Source organism: Marmota flaviventris, chromosome 8 (assembly GCF_047511675.1).
Source record: "Marmota flaviventris isolate mMarFla1 chromosome 8, mMarFla1.hap1, whole genome shotgun sequence".
NCBI lineage: Eukaryota > Metazoa > Chordata > Mammalia > Rodentia > Sciuridae > Marmota > Marmota flaviventris.
This window is the reverse complement of record NC_092505.1, coordinates 66,440,810-66,457,101: the sequence shown is the minus strand read 5'-3', so window position 1 is coordinate 66,457,101 and position 16,292 is coordinate 66,440,810. Positions and strand designations below refer to the sequence as shown.

Below are 16,292 nucleotides of genomic sequence, written 5' to 3'. Positions count from 1 at the left end.
GATTTTATTCTGTTCTTCCACTATGAATTCCTTATGCCTCAAAATTTATATTCCCTTCATTTTAAATCTTACAAATGTATTTCTTATTCTGTCTCTGGTCCGTCTGGTTCTTTTTCAGCTCTTGGTAGTTAAGCCTCATGATTTCATAGCACATCTTGTATTTTTCTTAGGCAGAAAGATGTTGAAAGGCCAAAGTTGAAAGACTGATATCAGTGGCAGGAGCAGACCAGTAAGAGGAGCATAGAGCAAAGCTGGGCCTGGCTTCTGTTTTTAGGCTGCATGATAATTCTTACAGTTCTTATGTTCCCTGTGATATTAATTCTTTACAATCATCACTTTTGTTCTCAAATTCCAAAATTTCATGTGCCTTGACTCACATTCTATTTTGCTCACTTCCAAGACTCTATTCTCCAATTCTTTCATCTAATTCCTCTTATGTCAGTCTCAAAGATTTATTTTTCTGATTTAAAATTCTATCCTCTGCTAAAATCCCATGGGGGTTCATAGATTTCTCCATTTCTGAGGCATAGCTCCACACTTTGAAGCCTGTGAGTGTCATCTTCTGTTTGTGGTTGGGAAGAGTGTGAGGGCCTTGTCTGTGGACTGGGTGGTCATGACAAGAGTAGTCACAGTGGCTAGCATCAGCATGTGTATACTGGTGGCAGGAGTACTGTTGTCTGTGTGCATATGCCCCTTGAAGAGGAAGGTGGAACAAAAGACCAGCATCCACCAAATCCCTGTACCCAGGTCCTCCATCTCTGGATGTTGTTTGCTCCCTCTTCCATTGTTCTGGAACAAAGTTAATGACTTAAGATAAATAATGACTTAAGGAAGATTGGACAGCCAAGAAATGTCTCATCAGTAGTCCACTGCATATGTAAAAAGGATGCCAGAATTCCACAAATGTTCAGTTCACATCAAGAACCTTATGAGGGTAGCAGAAATTATCTGTTAAAGAACTGCCAAGCTTCGGCCAGGATTGGGCTTTGATAGGACTCCAAGTAGATTCTCCTACAAAGGGGAAGGATTACTAATGAGTCAAAATGTTATTAACAACTGTGAACTGGTCATAAGTGGAATTCAAGAGTTATTCAATTAAAAGAAAAATACTATACTATTGAAGTTTATATGACTCTTACCATAGATTAGAAGCACCATCCTTGTTGAACAAACTTTACTGAGTGCTGAATATAAAGAAATTGAAGATTCTAACATTAGATTCTAGGAAGGCTACATGAATTACTTGAGAAGCTCTAACAATATAGTAATCCTGTGTTCACATTTTGGGGTCATATTGATGATATACAAAACAAGGTTATTGATCAAGCTGGTGTTTACTATACAAAGTGTCAAAGTGATATTCAGTCATTGACTTGGAGGAAAATGAATGCTCAAAAGACTTAAAGGGTAATTAACTCATGTAGTTAACAAATATGATGGTGCCTTCGGGAACATGGAATATTTCAATCAACTAAAAGACAATCACTAACTAAAAGATGTATGAATGGCAGATAGAGTAACCAATGTTTAATACATAGTGAGAGGTATCTAAATGATGGTTGTGAATGAATTTTCAGAAAAGTATTGTTTTAGTGAGAGATGAATCATTGAAGGTAGCCAACTCTTACAGAGAATTCTATAAACAACCATTCTTTAGGAAGACCTATCTCCTGTGGGAACAATCAATACAAGAACTACTCACTTCATCTTGCTGGAAGACTGTTATTTATAATATATTTTTAGTCTTGAAGTTTCTCTTTTACATTACTTAAATACTTTCAGACATGTTGAATCCATCAAATGGAATCTCTTTTTTCTTCATGTCCCTCACCCCATACCCAGTCTCCACTAAATATTTTTTAATCAGATATAAAATAATAGCTCTTAAAACCAAAATTTTAAAAATAGCTCTTTACTTTTCCAAAGGTATTTTGTAGTTCAATGTTATTGTATATCATATTGAGGAGTCTTTTATGCTGGGAAAGTTTGCAGAAGTCTAAAAAGAAGTTTTATGAAATGGTCAAATACTTTGCACAGTTTTAAGTATGGCTATTTTTATAATTGGGTTGCTTCATGCTGATGATATCAGCATCTCCTGAAATTGCACTACATTAGATTATTTTGTTCAGGGAAAATAAAGGTTGACTGGGAAAGACTGACCAGAAAAAAAAAATGGACTCTGTATTTGTTGAAAAACCTATGTGGTATCTACATGTTAGTAATTGTTTCAAAATGTTCTATATTGATCCAAAGATAATAAACATGAAGGGGAAGATCTTTTTTGTTTTAAATGGCTATGTCCCTCAAAGGGATAGCACTTATTTTGCTCTTTTTAACTTTAGCATAAATTAATCACATCCTTTCTTTCAAACATACTTTGAAGAGGTACTAAATAAAGACCTCAAGCTTTGAAGGTTAATTAAAGAGACACCAAGTTGAGTCAAAGGTTATCTGTAAGGGTATCCAGAATGAACTGCCTTCTTCATTATTTTGCCTAAACCCAGGCCTGGGCACAATTGTATTTGAATTAGCTCTTGTTCTTTGTCAATTTCCTGACTAATTGCTTCATTACTTAAAATGAACATTATAAAATTCTCATTTCACTATCATCTATAGATCTTGGAGCTCTAGCTAGAACCACAAAATAGTCAAGGGCACTTGGAGCAAGTTCAGAGAATTATATTGAAGAAAGGAGCATGTCCTTGATCTACTCAGACTCAATTTAATCGTGTATGACAGATGTCCTGTGAGCAATCCCTGAAAACATTGACATACTTTGGTCATTAGCTGCAGCTATTGTTTGACATAAAGAGAGAAACCAAGAAGTGGGGTAGGGTAAAGTTTTTCAAATGTTTTATTTTTATTTTGTTTATTTATTTTGGTCTTGACATAGAAGAACACACTTAACTGGGAACAGAATATATGTTAGTGTTTTAAATAAATGAGTATGTTACTACTGATTGCAACTGTATACTACTGTAGTTATTTTATTTTACATTATATTGGAGGCCTGTTATCAAATCCAGGTGTGTACCAAGAAGTAGATCTTTCTTTCCCAGGATAGAGTAATAAACAAAATGAGTTGATAGATCCATTTCAAAAGCCCTGTGTGCTGAGTTTGCTACTGTCCACTCCAGGGAAAGGTTTTCTTCTGGGGGCCTCAAAGGTACTAACCCACAGCTAAGAATCAAGGCCTGTGACCACAGGGGTCTGATCATTCACTGCTGACACAATTCAGTTTGCAGAGTTGAGCAAACATGTTAGCCAGCCCATAAGTCCAAGCTACTTCCTTCCCTCATGCATGTTCTACCAAGGCCTGAGAAGTCATATTGGCATCTTATTTTTTTTTTTTTTTTTTTTAGTAAAGGCCACCATAACATTCCTGGGCTTTTATTATCTCCTATTCTTTTGTCTCATCTATGGGGTAAGCATGAGAATGTGAGAATATATCCTCTGCAGCTGGAGAAACTTCTGCTAGTATTGCTTGCATTCTTCCTGTTTTAAGTAACTACTTTGGTCTATTTGTGTGGCTATAACAGAGTACCACAGGCTAATTTGTAAAGAAGAGCAATGTATTTTCTCATAGTTCTGGAGACCAGGAAGTACAAGATCAAGGCATCAGCATCTGGTGAGGATGTTCTTGTTGTGTCCTCATGTGGCAGAAGGTGGAATGGCAAGGCTGAATGCTGCGTGAAACTTCTTTTATAAGGGCCTTAATCCCATGTGTGAAGGGAGGAACCCTCCTGGCTTAATCACCTCTTAAAGTCCCCTCCTCTTAATGCTGTCACATTGGCAACATCTGAATTTTGGAGACTTCAAAGCATAGCAGTGGCCATGATCAAAACCTTCCCAGTTAGAGACATCTGAACCACAATCAATCCCTCAACTCACTTTATTTTGGCTGAATCTAACATGCTGCAGAACTGTCCAATGATATTGCTTTAAGTAGTTTCAGTATACTTTTTCATAATTTTTTTTCAATTAATGGTTAAGAAAAGAGAATGGATTGATTACTCATATAGATTGACTCTTCCAAAATCTTCTTCCTTTAGCGGTTTCATGGATACCCAGTGAAACATACAGTTCATCCCCCTCAGGGGCAGGCTCAACTCTTCATGGTGAGTACATGGGAAAAATTTAGGAGCATGGAAGGTAGTTGGATTTATCTGAGCACAGGAGGAGAAATAAAAACTGGTAAGAAGCCAATTTCAGGTATTTAAAAGTGCATGTTGGTAATGACAATGACAATGAATAGAACCAAAATTTTTCCCACTCAAAGAAGACAAAAGAGACCTAGTCTTAGATTTTTATCTGTTTTGTTTCCAAATGAAATCTATGCAATACCATTTTTGGCCACTTACATTCATAAAAAATGCTTTTAATTTTTTAATATTTCTTGGACAATGGAATGATTAGATAACATAGATTTGTCTAATATAATGTTGCAAAGGAATCTTTATTGACCTTATTAAATACATTGGGGTGGGAAGAATCAGTATTTTGATCAGCTGAATCTGTAACACTGGGAAAATTGGGATAGGACTTCATCTTCCCTTGATGCCACTTAATGCTCTGTTGCCATACCTCTTAAATTTTTTTTGAGACTCTTTAGCAGATAGTGTTTTGTTATTTGAAGTGTGAATTTTCTTATTTTTTTTAAACCAGTAGGAATTTTATTCATTTGATATCTGTTAGATAAACCCTAGGATCCCAGCCTGGCTATAAATTGGTTCTTTAAAAACTTTACATGTAATATTTTAGGGACATTCAGGCCACCCAAATTGAGATATTTCCCAATAATACATGAACCCAATCATGATTTTATACCATTTGATCAAGTTGAGGTGACTCTGAGGATCAATTCAGATATTCTCTTTATATCCCTAGATGATGTCTTCACCAGCACCAGCACAACTGGAGAATTTTCAGAAGCCCCCACATCAGCCAATGGATCTACTAACAATAGTCACATCCATATCACCAGTGAGTTATTTGCCATTTATATTTTTTAATTTTATATTTTGTTCACTAAGCAAATATGTATTGAGTAACTTGCCAGGCATTATGCCAGGTGTTGGGTATACAGTGATGACATTGTCCTCCTAAAGCTTATAATCTATTAAAGATGATACATAGTACATAGACACATAAGTAAACTTATTTGTGACAAGTCATGCTCCTGGAGCAGTTTGCACCCTGATGTCTCTAGCCACCTGTGAAATGTGCCACACCATTAAGCATTATAGGATTACACGAGTTTCTCAGTGCCTCCTTTGACAGGGCTTCGGTAGATAGAGTAAGCATCAGGACGACCTTGAATCCCTGCATGTATGTTATATGGAGGGGAAAAAACCTTCAACACTGATAACATGTGCTAACATGATAGCGTCCTATGACTGCAATTCAAACTGTATAAACAGAGGCAAGACTTGGTAACTGACTTCTTAAATCCAGGTCTTTGTACTATTTTTTTTTGAGAATTTTCTAAATGAAAAGCAGTTATAAAAGCTAGGAAATAAAAGAAATTTTAAATCTGTCTCCACCTGCAAGAAGTTTACCATCTAGTTTAAACAGTAAGAAAAACTAATTCAGATAACTTTTTGGCCAAATGATCTATGTAATTCAAGTATCTAAAGATCTATCTATAACGTATAAGAAATTTCATTTCTTGTATGTTATTGTTTTTAGAAATATAAAAGCATGGAAATAATTTGACCATCTAACATTAAGAGACTTAAATAAAATAATTAATAAATTAATAATGTATACATTTATGAGTAAATTCATATTATATTTATTAATTTTATTAAATTGTGCTATATTTGTGAATAATAAATTGATTAAATGTATAAATAGTGAGTAAATAATAAAATTAAATTGAATACAGCTATTGGGGAATTAACCTATCATATAATAGAATCAGGTAAATCTCTCTGCACTGCTCTAAAAAGGATTCCAAGAATTTTTTTTAAGAAATAGATCAGGAAGAGAATAGTGTGTAAGTATGCCCCCATCTGTAATAAGAAGGATATGTGTTCATGATACATCTATATGCTTAGGTAGTCATAGAAAATTGCTGGCAGGATTCATAGTTAACTATTCACTCATCATCTTTGTGTGACATGGCACAGGCATGCCGCCAGAGCATAATCACAGTCAGTGAATACCCCCGTGGCCCTTAGAGGAAAACGTTTTCCAGATAGAAGAACTAATGTAATCCTTTTTTCCTTGAATGCTGAAGTTTGGCATTACAGTAGATCTCTCTTGACACTTTTTTTCAGGCATTGTAGTTAATAAGCCCACTGGTGGAATGTCCTGGCCCGTGATTATAGCAGCTCTGCTCTTTTTCTGCATGGCACTGTTTGGTCTTGGAGTGAGAAAATGGTGTCAATACCAAAAAGAAATGTGAGTATAATGCTAAAATATATAGGAATCGGAAATTTTTTATTACAAAATATTTACACATACAAGATGTTTGTACTATGTGGCATTCCGCTCATATCATAATGAGCTAATGGGCTCACAGAAGCTCAGAGAGGCCAGGTAGCTTTGCCAGCACTGCACAGTAGGGACTAAGCACACACTCCTGACTGGGTACCCTTCTCTGAGCTGGCCTGGTCAGACTGTCACACTCATCAGATGAAGCAAGTTAGTGGGCATGAAATGAAAACTGAGCCTCACCTCACCTCAAAACTAAAACTGATTTTTCTATTAATCTCCATTATTTTTTCATTTTCATGCATCTTTGAATCGCCTGGGCCCAGCTGGGCCCAGATGCTCAAGTGTGAAATTGAGTGAGAAAGGTAATTTTAAGAGATTTCCAGCTGCTTTTCATCAGAGTGGGCTTTTACTGCTATTTTTCTTTTTCCCTAAGGAGAAAAGAAAGATGTTTGGGTTTCCCCCTCTTCATCTTATTGAAACATTTTCCAAAATTCTTCTCCACACCACACTCAGAAGTGGCATGAAAGTTTAAGCCTACTTTTCTGACTTTGCTATTTTGGATAAGTCTGGGTTAGTCTACGTCACAGGAGAGCCCCTGACATACGGCTGGTCTTCCACATGCTTGTATGTGTATCGGATAGAACATTCACGGTTGTGCAATACACTTTTCTGCTTTTCTCAGAGCAACCTTGAAGTCTATAACCAATGTAGGGAGTGTTTCACAGCAAATAAAACATGATACTAGTGGTTAGAATTTCTGGGTTCTTATCTAAGGACTGACTACATCTTGGCCACTCCATGACCTTCAGGAATCCATCATTCCTCTGAACAAAAGCAAAAGTACAAGTTTCTTAGAATTGCATCCACTTTTTAATATATTTAAGTCTCTGTTAAAGCATCCAAAAGGATTAGAAGATCTTTATATTAAAATGATCAAATGGGAATTTGAAAATCTAAATGATAAGCATGTCATTCTCTTTCTGTCTCTGTGTGTGTGTGTGTGTGTGTGTGTGTCTTCCCCCAAATTTAGATACTATAGATTTCCAGGGTTGGGAAGTTGTTTGAGTCATGAACATAAAATGCTCACACATGTATTTCCTTTTCCTGTCATCCTGTCATTTGGGCATTTGTACAGCTAAGTCCCACATTAACCTGGATGCTTGATGCATTTCAGACAGAGATGAATTGAAGGACAAAATAGTGATTTGTACAAAGACAATGTTAAGAATGTTCACTGATTCAAGCAAAAGGGACTTGAGCATTATCCAGCCAGTACAACAACTCAAGGATTCAGAAGAGTTTTACTTCCCACCTCTAAAGGATCTGCACATTTCATACCAGTGTGTATACAGGATGGGGGTGGGGTCAGCAAAAGGGCTATTTGACAACTTCAGTCTCAAGTCCCTGAATTTTAAAATTTTGTTTCTGGAGGAATGTTTAACCCATGTAAGAGAAAATGTTCCCCTATTAAGAGGTAGTTTTGTGAGGAAAATGGGTTCTAGTTCTAAGACCTCAGTTGAGCAAATTTCTAAAAACTGTTAAGCCTCAGTTTTATCAGTAAAGTAATGAAAAAAAAAAAAGCTTAATTCCTAATGCAAAATAAATGATGTTAAGATAAAAAACATGCCTTGCAAACTATAAAATGCCATATAAATATTAATTAATGATATGAACATGGTTTTCAAGTGCCTGATAGAATTCACAAGCATAGGGTTAAACCAACAAAAATTCTGAGAAAACTAAGATGATATCTCTTTTTTAATCAATTGGTCTTCTGATTAAAAAAAAAAAACAAAAAACAAAAAAAACACCTCACATTCTTAGCATTGAAAGAACAATGTTTTGTTCCTAGCATGGAAAGACCCCCGCCTTTCAAGCCACCACCACCTCCCATCAAGTACACATGCATTCAAGAGCCCATTGGAAGTGACCTGCCTTGTCATGAGATGGAGACACTCTAATCCTTTGAGACTTTGCCATACATCAGAACTCTGCTGGGATCCTATTGAAAAGGTAGATACTCTTCTCCATTAATATAATCACCCTCCAGCCAAAACTCTGCTGCAGCTGAAATGGATGTTAGAAGCAAATATTCTGTTTTCCCAGCAACTTGCCCTGGGCGTATGCCTGAAATTTAGACAAGAGTGAAAGGATAAGGCCACATTCACACCCAGTGCAAGTTGTAGGGATTTTCTTGCTTATGTAAGAGATATGCATCAGGCTACTGTCATTAAAAAGTAAGTACAGTATTTTCATTTTTAATTTTAACTCTGAGAGGCCAACAGTGATTTCAAGCATATACCCATAGCAGATTCTCTTCTTCTGGAAATCTTCCAACATCCCAAACTCTCTGCCAAGAGCATGATGATCTCTGACTTTTGTTGCATTCCCTAAGAAAATTTCAAGAAGAAAATATGAAAGTTCCTGCACTCCAAAGGATGAAGAGGTGCAGTTATTCTTCAGGCTGAAATTCCATTGTTTATTTTCACTGAAGGAAAACAAAATAGCCTGCTCAAGAATCTGTCTCACCCTTCTTCTCATCATGTTTTGCCCAGGCTCCTGCCACATGGATCAGGATAGGGCAGAGAGGTTGGAGAGAGAGGGAAGGGGCATGGGATTATAAATGATGGTGATGGTCATTATTATCCAAAGTACATATATGAAGACACAAGTTGGTGTGAATATACTTTACATACAACCAGAGATTTGAAAAATTGTGCTCTATATGTGTAATAATAATTGTAATGCATTCCGCTGTCATATATAAATTAAAAAATTAAAAAACCAAAGTGAAAACAGCTAGGGATGTAGTTCAGTGGTAAAGTGTTCCTGGGTTCAATCCCCATACCGAAAAAGGAAAAAGAAAAGATATTCATAAATAAATTGAGAGAAAGCCTTAAAAAAAAAAAAGTGGTTTCCATTGTCAGTTTGCCTTTGTGTGTGTTTGTATCAAACTGCCACCAAACTGTTGCACAAGTAAACAGGCAACAAGCCCTAATCTAACTCATCTAATTCCCATTATTCTCTTTTTCATCTGGGGACTTTCCTGTTCATCCAACCTTCGTATTTTGATCTGTCTTGAAATAGATAACAGCCTCAAGTCAGACCAGCACTTATCAATTAAGCCCACTTCTACCAATCTTTTTCAAAATAATTCAAGCAGAAGGTAGAGGTGGTGGAAAAGAAATCTAATTAGTCAGATGTGCTCTGTGTTCAGCAATAGTTTGCAAGTGAATAAATTACTGATCCCTCTTGTCCCTCTAAAACCTCCCCCACTTCTTGCCCCAGGAGGAAAGAACAGATGTTGTTGACAGTTACAGTGATAGGCAAATTCTAGGTGGACTTTCAACCCAAAAGGAACCTTTCTTGTTCATTTGCAGTATTCTTATCCCTGACTGCACAGGAAAATAACTTATGATTTGGCTATTTTTTTTTTTTTAGAATTTGTATTTTTTTTACTACCATGGCTATCCCACTCCTAATCAATTAATTAGTGTCTCTGAAGAGCAGGGTACAGGCATCACGCACTCTTAGATGATAAACATGTTCAGCCAAAATTGAGGACTGCTGAGCCCAGGGACATCCCTGCTCATTGATTAGAATCTTAGATACTTGGCCAACCTCCAAGATGACCTCCAGAGATTATTGCTCTTTGCTATCCATACCCTGTACAGTCCCCTGATCACTGAATACAACTGACTTGTGTAAAACAGGACCAGGATTCATATAAAGCAAGTGGGGCATCAAGGGTACACAATTGAAAGAGATATTCACACTGAAGGTCATGCACTTGTACAATCACTTGTACAGCGATTGCCCAGCCTGGCTCTGGTATAACAAAGTACTGCAGGAAAGGCCAGAGCGTGACTTCCAAGGTTAGGTCATAAAGTGTATAGTAGTTCCCACCTCGATCTCGCTTTGGATCACTGGATCTGGAGGAAGCCCTTTCCATGCTATAATGTCATGCAAGCAGCCCTATTGAGGTCCATCTGTGGAGGAACTAGGACCTCGTACCAACAACAAGCGTGGACATGCCAGCCATGGAAATGAGCCACCTTGGAAGCTGATCCTCCTCTCACATTTTCAGATAAACTGCAATTTCACATGATCTCTTGTCTGTGAACTCATGAAAGGAAGACCCATTCATCCAAGTTTTATTTTTCCACCTTAAATTTCTGACTCATAGAAACTATTAAAGAATAAATTCTTATTGTTCAACATGACCAAGTCTGGATGTAATTTGTTACTTAGCAATGGATAACTAATATATCTCAATTAATGGAAAAATAAACTGATGTTTGCTTGCATTAACTATCCTCAATTCCCCATTTGTTCTCAAGTAACAAACATTTGCTTCATAAGTATAGCCATTGCTTCATGTGCATAGTTATTTTTATTTAGTACAACTTAGTCATCAATAATTTGAGTAAATGTTCATGTAATTTTACTTTATTGTTCCATTAGGGAACAAGTAGAATGAATATAAGTAGAAGTATCAGGATAAAAAGTGGCAGAGTTGGGGATATATGAATTGTTTCACTAAAGAGAGAGTTTTATGTTACAGCATAGGTCCCTGTAATTTTTTCAGTCATATGACAAGTGTCTCAGAGTGGTTTTTTGTTTGTTTGCTTGTTTTGAGGGGGTTCCAGGGATTGAACTCAGGTGCACTCAACCATTGAGCTATATCCACAGCCCTATTTTGTATTTTGTTTAGAGACAGGATCTCACTAAGTTGCTTAATGCCTCTCTTTTGCTGAGGCTGGATTTGAACTCATGATCCTCCTGTCTCAGCCTCCCAAGCTGTTGGGATTAGTCTTCAGACTGAAATTCCATTGTTTATTTTCACTGATGGAAAATGCCAACGCACCTGGCTTCACAGTGTTTTTATATTAGATTTTTTTTTTTTTTTTTTTTTTTTTTTTTTTTTGCACTGGGGATTGAATCCAGGGGCATTGTACCATGGAGCTACATCTCCAGTCCTTTCTTTTGATTTTTTTTTTTTTAATTTTGAGATAGAGTCTCACTAAGTTCCTTAACCAGAAACTTGTGTGATCCTTCTGCCTCAGCCTCCTGAGTCACTACAGAAATGTGCCCCTACTCCTGGCCTAGATCTTCTTCAAAGTACCATATTTGGTGTCATTTGGTCTCATAAATAAGTTCTGATCAGCACTTATAAATTCATCTGCCATTCATATAAAGTAATAAATTGCTTTTCCATGGAGGGATGCTCAGTCCACAGTTCAGAGGAACTTCCATAAACCTGCAAAACAGAGGGGCTTCTGATGCTGTTTAGGTAGTACTGCAAACTTGACATCCTTCATTTGACCAAAATGACCAAATCAAGCTCTCCTTAAATCGTGTGCAAATAAATGTATATAGCCTGCCATAAACCTGCAGCTCCTCTCTTTAGAAATAGACTTAGTAATATGCCACAGGAGAAGCAATCACACTAGACTCCAATCCCTCAAATGTCTGCATGTCTTTATTACCACCTTTGTTTTCCCTGAGAAGCCATATGTAAGCTTTCCATCACTCATTTCCAAAACACAGTGCTATACCACATTGTTATTTATAAATAACAATTTTATTTTCCCCCTTGCTCCAAGAGCCTACCTTGACTTTGGGTTTGGCTGTGAAACTTATTTTGAGCAATGGAATACCATGGGCATGACTAAACCAAGTCTGAAAAGGTGCTTTATGAGTGGACTTACTCTCTAGTTCTCTGCCATTGCCATGAGAAGATTTTCAGGTGAACACACTAGTACCCCCACAAAAGGAGAGAGACTCATAAAGTAGGGCAGACCACTCAAAAGCCAAAATCAGTCTAGATCAGCCAGCCCCAGTCTACCTACCTCAATAGGTACATATGTTAAATATACTATATTATGGACATTCTGTGATTGCTATAAAGCATTATTGAGGCAATGGTTAGCCTGTACACATAGATCCAGAGGAAGGCATATTTTACTCATGTGTAAACACCTATGTTAAAGGATAAAGGTGAGCTGTAGTTAAAAAAAGAAAAATGAAAAAGAAAGGAAAAAAAACGGCTTTTCTTTATTACAGCAAGAATTTTAACTGAAGAAAATATAGTTGGATTCACTAAATTAATTTTGTTTTATACATCTTTAAAATTATACAACATTTGGTCAAGCTAGATCTTACAAATAAGCAGTGAAAGCCTCTATGTAATTGACTTACCCAAGGTCATGATTGGAAGTCATAAAATTACAATAATGATCCAGGTTCTGCCTCTCATCTGGGGTGTGATCAATTTGAAATTGCTTTGGTTATCTCCTTGTACCTACAGACGAGAACTGTTTTGTGTGCATTAAAGTAAATATTGATTTTTTTAAAAAAAATCCAGGTAATAAATTCCAAAAATTGTGAAAGGAAACAAAACAAAAAAGTAGAAATAATTGATCCCTGGGGGTGGATGGCCTAGAAAATATGAAAAAAAAAAAATAACTAGGAAATGAAAAGAGAAAAGAAAGTAATCAAAATCAGAAGTTGAAAAGAAAGTTTAGAGAAACTTTCCAACACCAGATGTTTCCCAGAAGTCCCCAGTAAAGAAAGAGGCTCAGTAGAGAAACTGTGTTCTGAGATGAGAGCTGAAACACGCAGTGTAACTGAGTTCTTAACAATAGCAATCTTGACTGTGCCAACTAGCTAAGGATGGAAGTCCAGCACAGACAACGAAAGCAAACACCATGGGAGAAAAATACATTAACTGGCAGAAAAGGGCCATTATTCTAGCCAAAAGTACATGGTGAAATGGTGGAAGCAGTGAGGTTTATTGCCTGGCTCCTTCAAAGAAGGAGCTTTCTTCTTAGATTCTATGATCATTAACAAGGGTCCCAGCTGCATCCAGAAGAAAAGACCAGAATCCAGAAGAATGTGACCTTGGGCAAGAATGGGGTCATGGGGCAGTTTTGGAATTAATCTTTAACCCCATCTGGTGCAACTTTGATGAGTCTTGACATTAGTTGGTTACAAATTAACCTAAGAAAACGAACAACAGAATCTAATTTTTCCCACAAGAGGGCATCTCTGAACCCTTCAATCTCTATTACATTCTTTACCTGTTCTCACTCAGATACTTCATGTTTGTTCAAAGGCTCTGAGAGATTATGATTATGGGGAAGAACACTGAGGATAATAAACCCAATATCAAACCATAAAGAACAGGACAGGGATGGAGCCATAACCAGCCAGCCTTGCTAATGCCGGGAGCCTGTGCATATTTGTACTGAGTTATGTCAGACTACTCCTCATTTATTGTCCAAAGAAGGCATACCACCAAATAAAACTGAGTACGGCATAATACCATACAGATTTTACCAGAAAATACGTAAAAGTGCTGGGAAGGTAGGGTGAAGAGGATGGAACAATAGGTATGTGGATTCTAAAGAGCAATTTGATAGTGGACCTGATAGCCTGAGAACAATGCATGAGAGTTCACCTCTCTACTCTGTTCTCTTCCTCGCTCTCCCTCTCTCTCTCTCTTTGATTGGTTCTTCTTAGTTATAAATGACAATAGAATCAATTTTGCTGAAATTATGTAAGTGTGGAACATATTATATATATATATATATATATATATATATATATATATATATATATATATATATATATATAATTAGAACCTCATTCTTATGGTGGGCACAATTGTGGAATTCACTTAGGTATTTTTATATGTGTTCATAGGGAAATTATGTTGGATTTATTCTATTGTCTTTCCTATTCCTGTCCCCTCTCCCTTCCTCTCATTTCCCTTTGTCTACCCCCATGAACTTCTCTTCTTCTTTTTGCCCCCTTTATTGTGGTTTAGCTTTGACATATCAGGGGAAATATTCAACCTTTGGTTTTGGGGGGGATTGGCTTATTTCACTTAGCATGGTAGTCTTCAAATCCATCCATTTACCTGAAAAGGTCATTAAGTCATTCTTATTTATGGATGAGTAATATTCAATGTGTATATAGACCACAATTTCTTTATCCATTTATCTACTGAAGGGCACCTATGTTGGTTCCATAGCTTAGCTATTGTGAATTGTGCTGCTATAACCATTGATGTGGCTGTACCACTGTAGTATGCTGACTTTAAATCCTTTGGATATATGCGGAGGAGTGGGATAATTGAATCAAATACTGGTTCCATTCCTAGTTTTTTGAGGAGTCACCAGACTGCTTTCCAGAGGGGTTTTACCAATTTACAAGACTCTTAAACCACAAGAAATAAAATTAAAAAAAACAATAAATGGGATGGCATCAAACTAAAAGCCTTCTTCACAGCAAAGAAAACAATCAAGAGCATGAAAATAAGGGTATTTAAACAACATGTATATTACAGTATGATATAAATAAATAAAATTATACACAATGAAGAGAAATTAAAAAGAGTATTATTTCAGGGACAGAGTATGACAAATATGTTTTAGAAGACTTCAGAGAGGAAACTACCCATGGGACAAGGACACTATAGTAGAAACCCTATTTGAAATAGTGATATGAATTCAAAACCTTACCTAAGGATTATACCAGTCATGCAAGAAGAATTTGATGATAGAAAAATCACTTATATAATCATTTATATAGGGCAGAGAGAGGAAGGGGCTGGGACAAGACATAGAGTCCCCAAGGGCACACCCCCAAGGACAAGCTCCCTCTAACTAGATCCCACCTCCTGTATTTTCCACCACCTCCCAGTAATCCATTCAGCTATGAAATCCTCAATGGATAAATCCACTGATGAGATTAGGGCACATGATCTAGTGACTCTGAAGGCCCTACCTCTGAACACTACTGCATCAGGGACCAAGTCTTTAACACATGAGTCTTGGGGGATGATTCACATCCAAACCATAATGCAAAATAATGTGACTACTAGAGAGAGAGTTTTTTGACAATATCTAGAAAAAATAAATATATTAACTTATCCTTTGACCTAATAACTTCTCTCTAAGACTTTATCCTATAGCTCTACTGCCAAAACTATTATATTATATATGCACAAGCGTGACTTGGCATTGTGATTTGTGAATGCAATTATTGTAAACTATCTAAATGTCCAAGCAGAGTGGGTTGGTTGAATAAACCATGGTAAATACATAAAATTGAATAATGTTGTGTTACTCAGTTTCTTGTTCCTACAGCAAATAACTAAGATAATCAACATACAAAGGGAAAAGTTTTCTTTTGACTCACAGTTTTGGAGGTTTCAGTCCATGATTCTTAGCACTGTCACTTTTGGATCTCTGGGGGCACAGGACATCATGGTAGGAGCTGGTGGTGAGAAAAACTGCTCACCTCATGGACAGGGAACAAAAGACAGAAAGATGAAGGGGGCCCGGGTGGCACAATCCATGTCAAGAACACCTCTCCAGTGACCTAAAGACCCTCCCTATGCCCTACTTCTTAAAGCTTCCACCACCTCCCAATAGCAGCACCCTGAAAGGCAAGCCTTTAATACATGGGCTTCTGGGGGCTATTCAAGGTCCAAACCAGATCAGATGGGTAACTATAAAAACAGCCAAGGATAAAATTCCTATCAACTGATGAGTGATTTCCAGAAGATATTCATAGAAAAAAAGGCAAAGTGCAAAGAACATTTTGTATATTTTTTGTGTGTGTAAGAAAGAAGAAAAATAAGAAAAAAAAATTACATACAAATGGCTTTCTACTTATGGTGGTTTAACTTAGATTTTTCACCTTTATGATGACATAAAGCAATATGTATTCAGTAGAAACCATACCTTAGATTTTGAGTTTTGATCTTTTCCTGAGCTAGTAGAATAAAGCATGATACTCTCTCCTGATACTGGTTCTAATGCTGAGGTAAAGCACTCAGT

The 16,292-nt window shown here is 36.7% G+C and overlaps 1 protein-coding gene across 2 annotated transcripts in view; it reads left to right on the top strand.

Annotated features, from left to right (window-relative positions):
- Positions 1-10,664, top strand: part of Cd96 (CD96 molecule) — a 90,541-nt gene extending 79,877 nt beyond the window's left edge. For both annotated transcript variants that reach the window (XM_027935965.3, XM_027935964.3), the window contains 4 exons: positions 4,053-4,118; positions 4,888-4,983; positions 6,282-6,405; positions 8,294-10,664. In XM_027935965.3, coding sequence (XP_027791766.1) covers positions 4,053-4,118; positions 4,888-4,983; positions 6,282-6,405; positions 8,294-8,402 — 395 coding nt within the window. In that variant the 3' untranslated portion in view covers positions 8,403-10,664. The remainder of the gene's footprint in view (positions 1-4,052; positions 4,119-4,887; positions 4,984-6,281; positions 6,406-8,293) is intronic.
- The last annotated feature ends 5,628 nt before the right edge of the window (positions 10,665-16,292 follow it).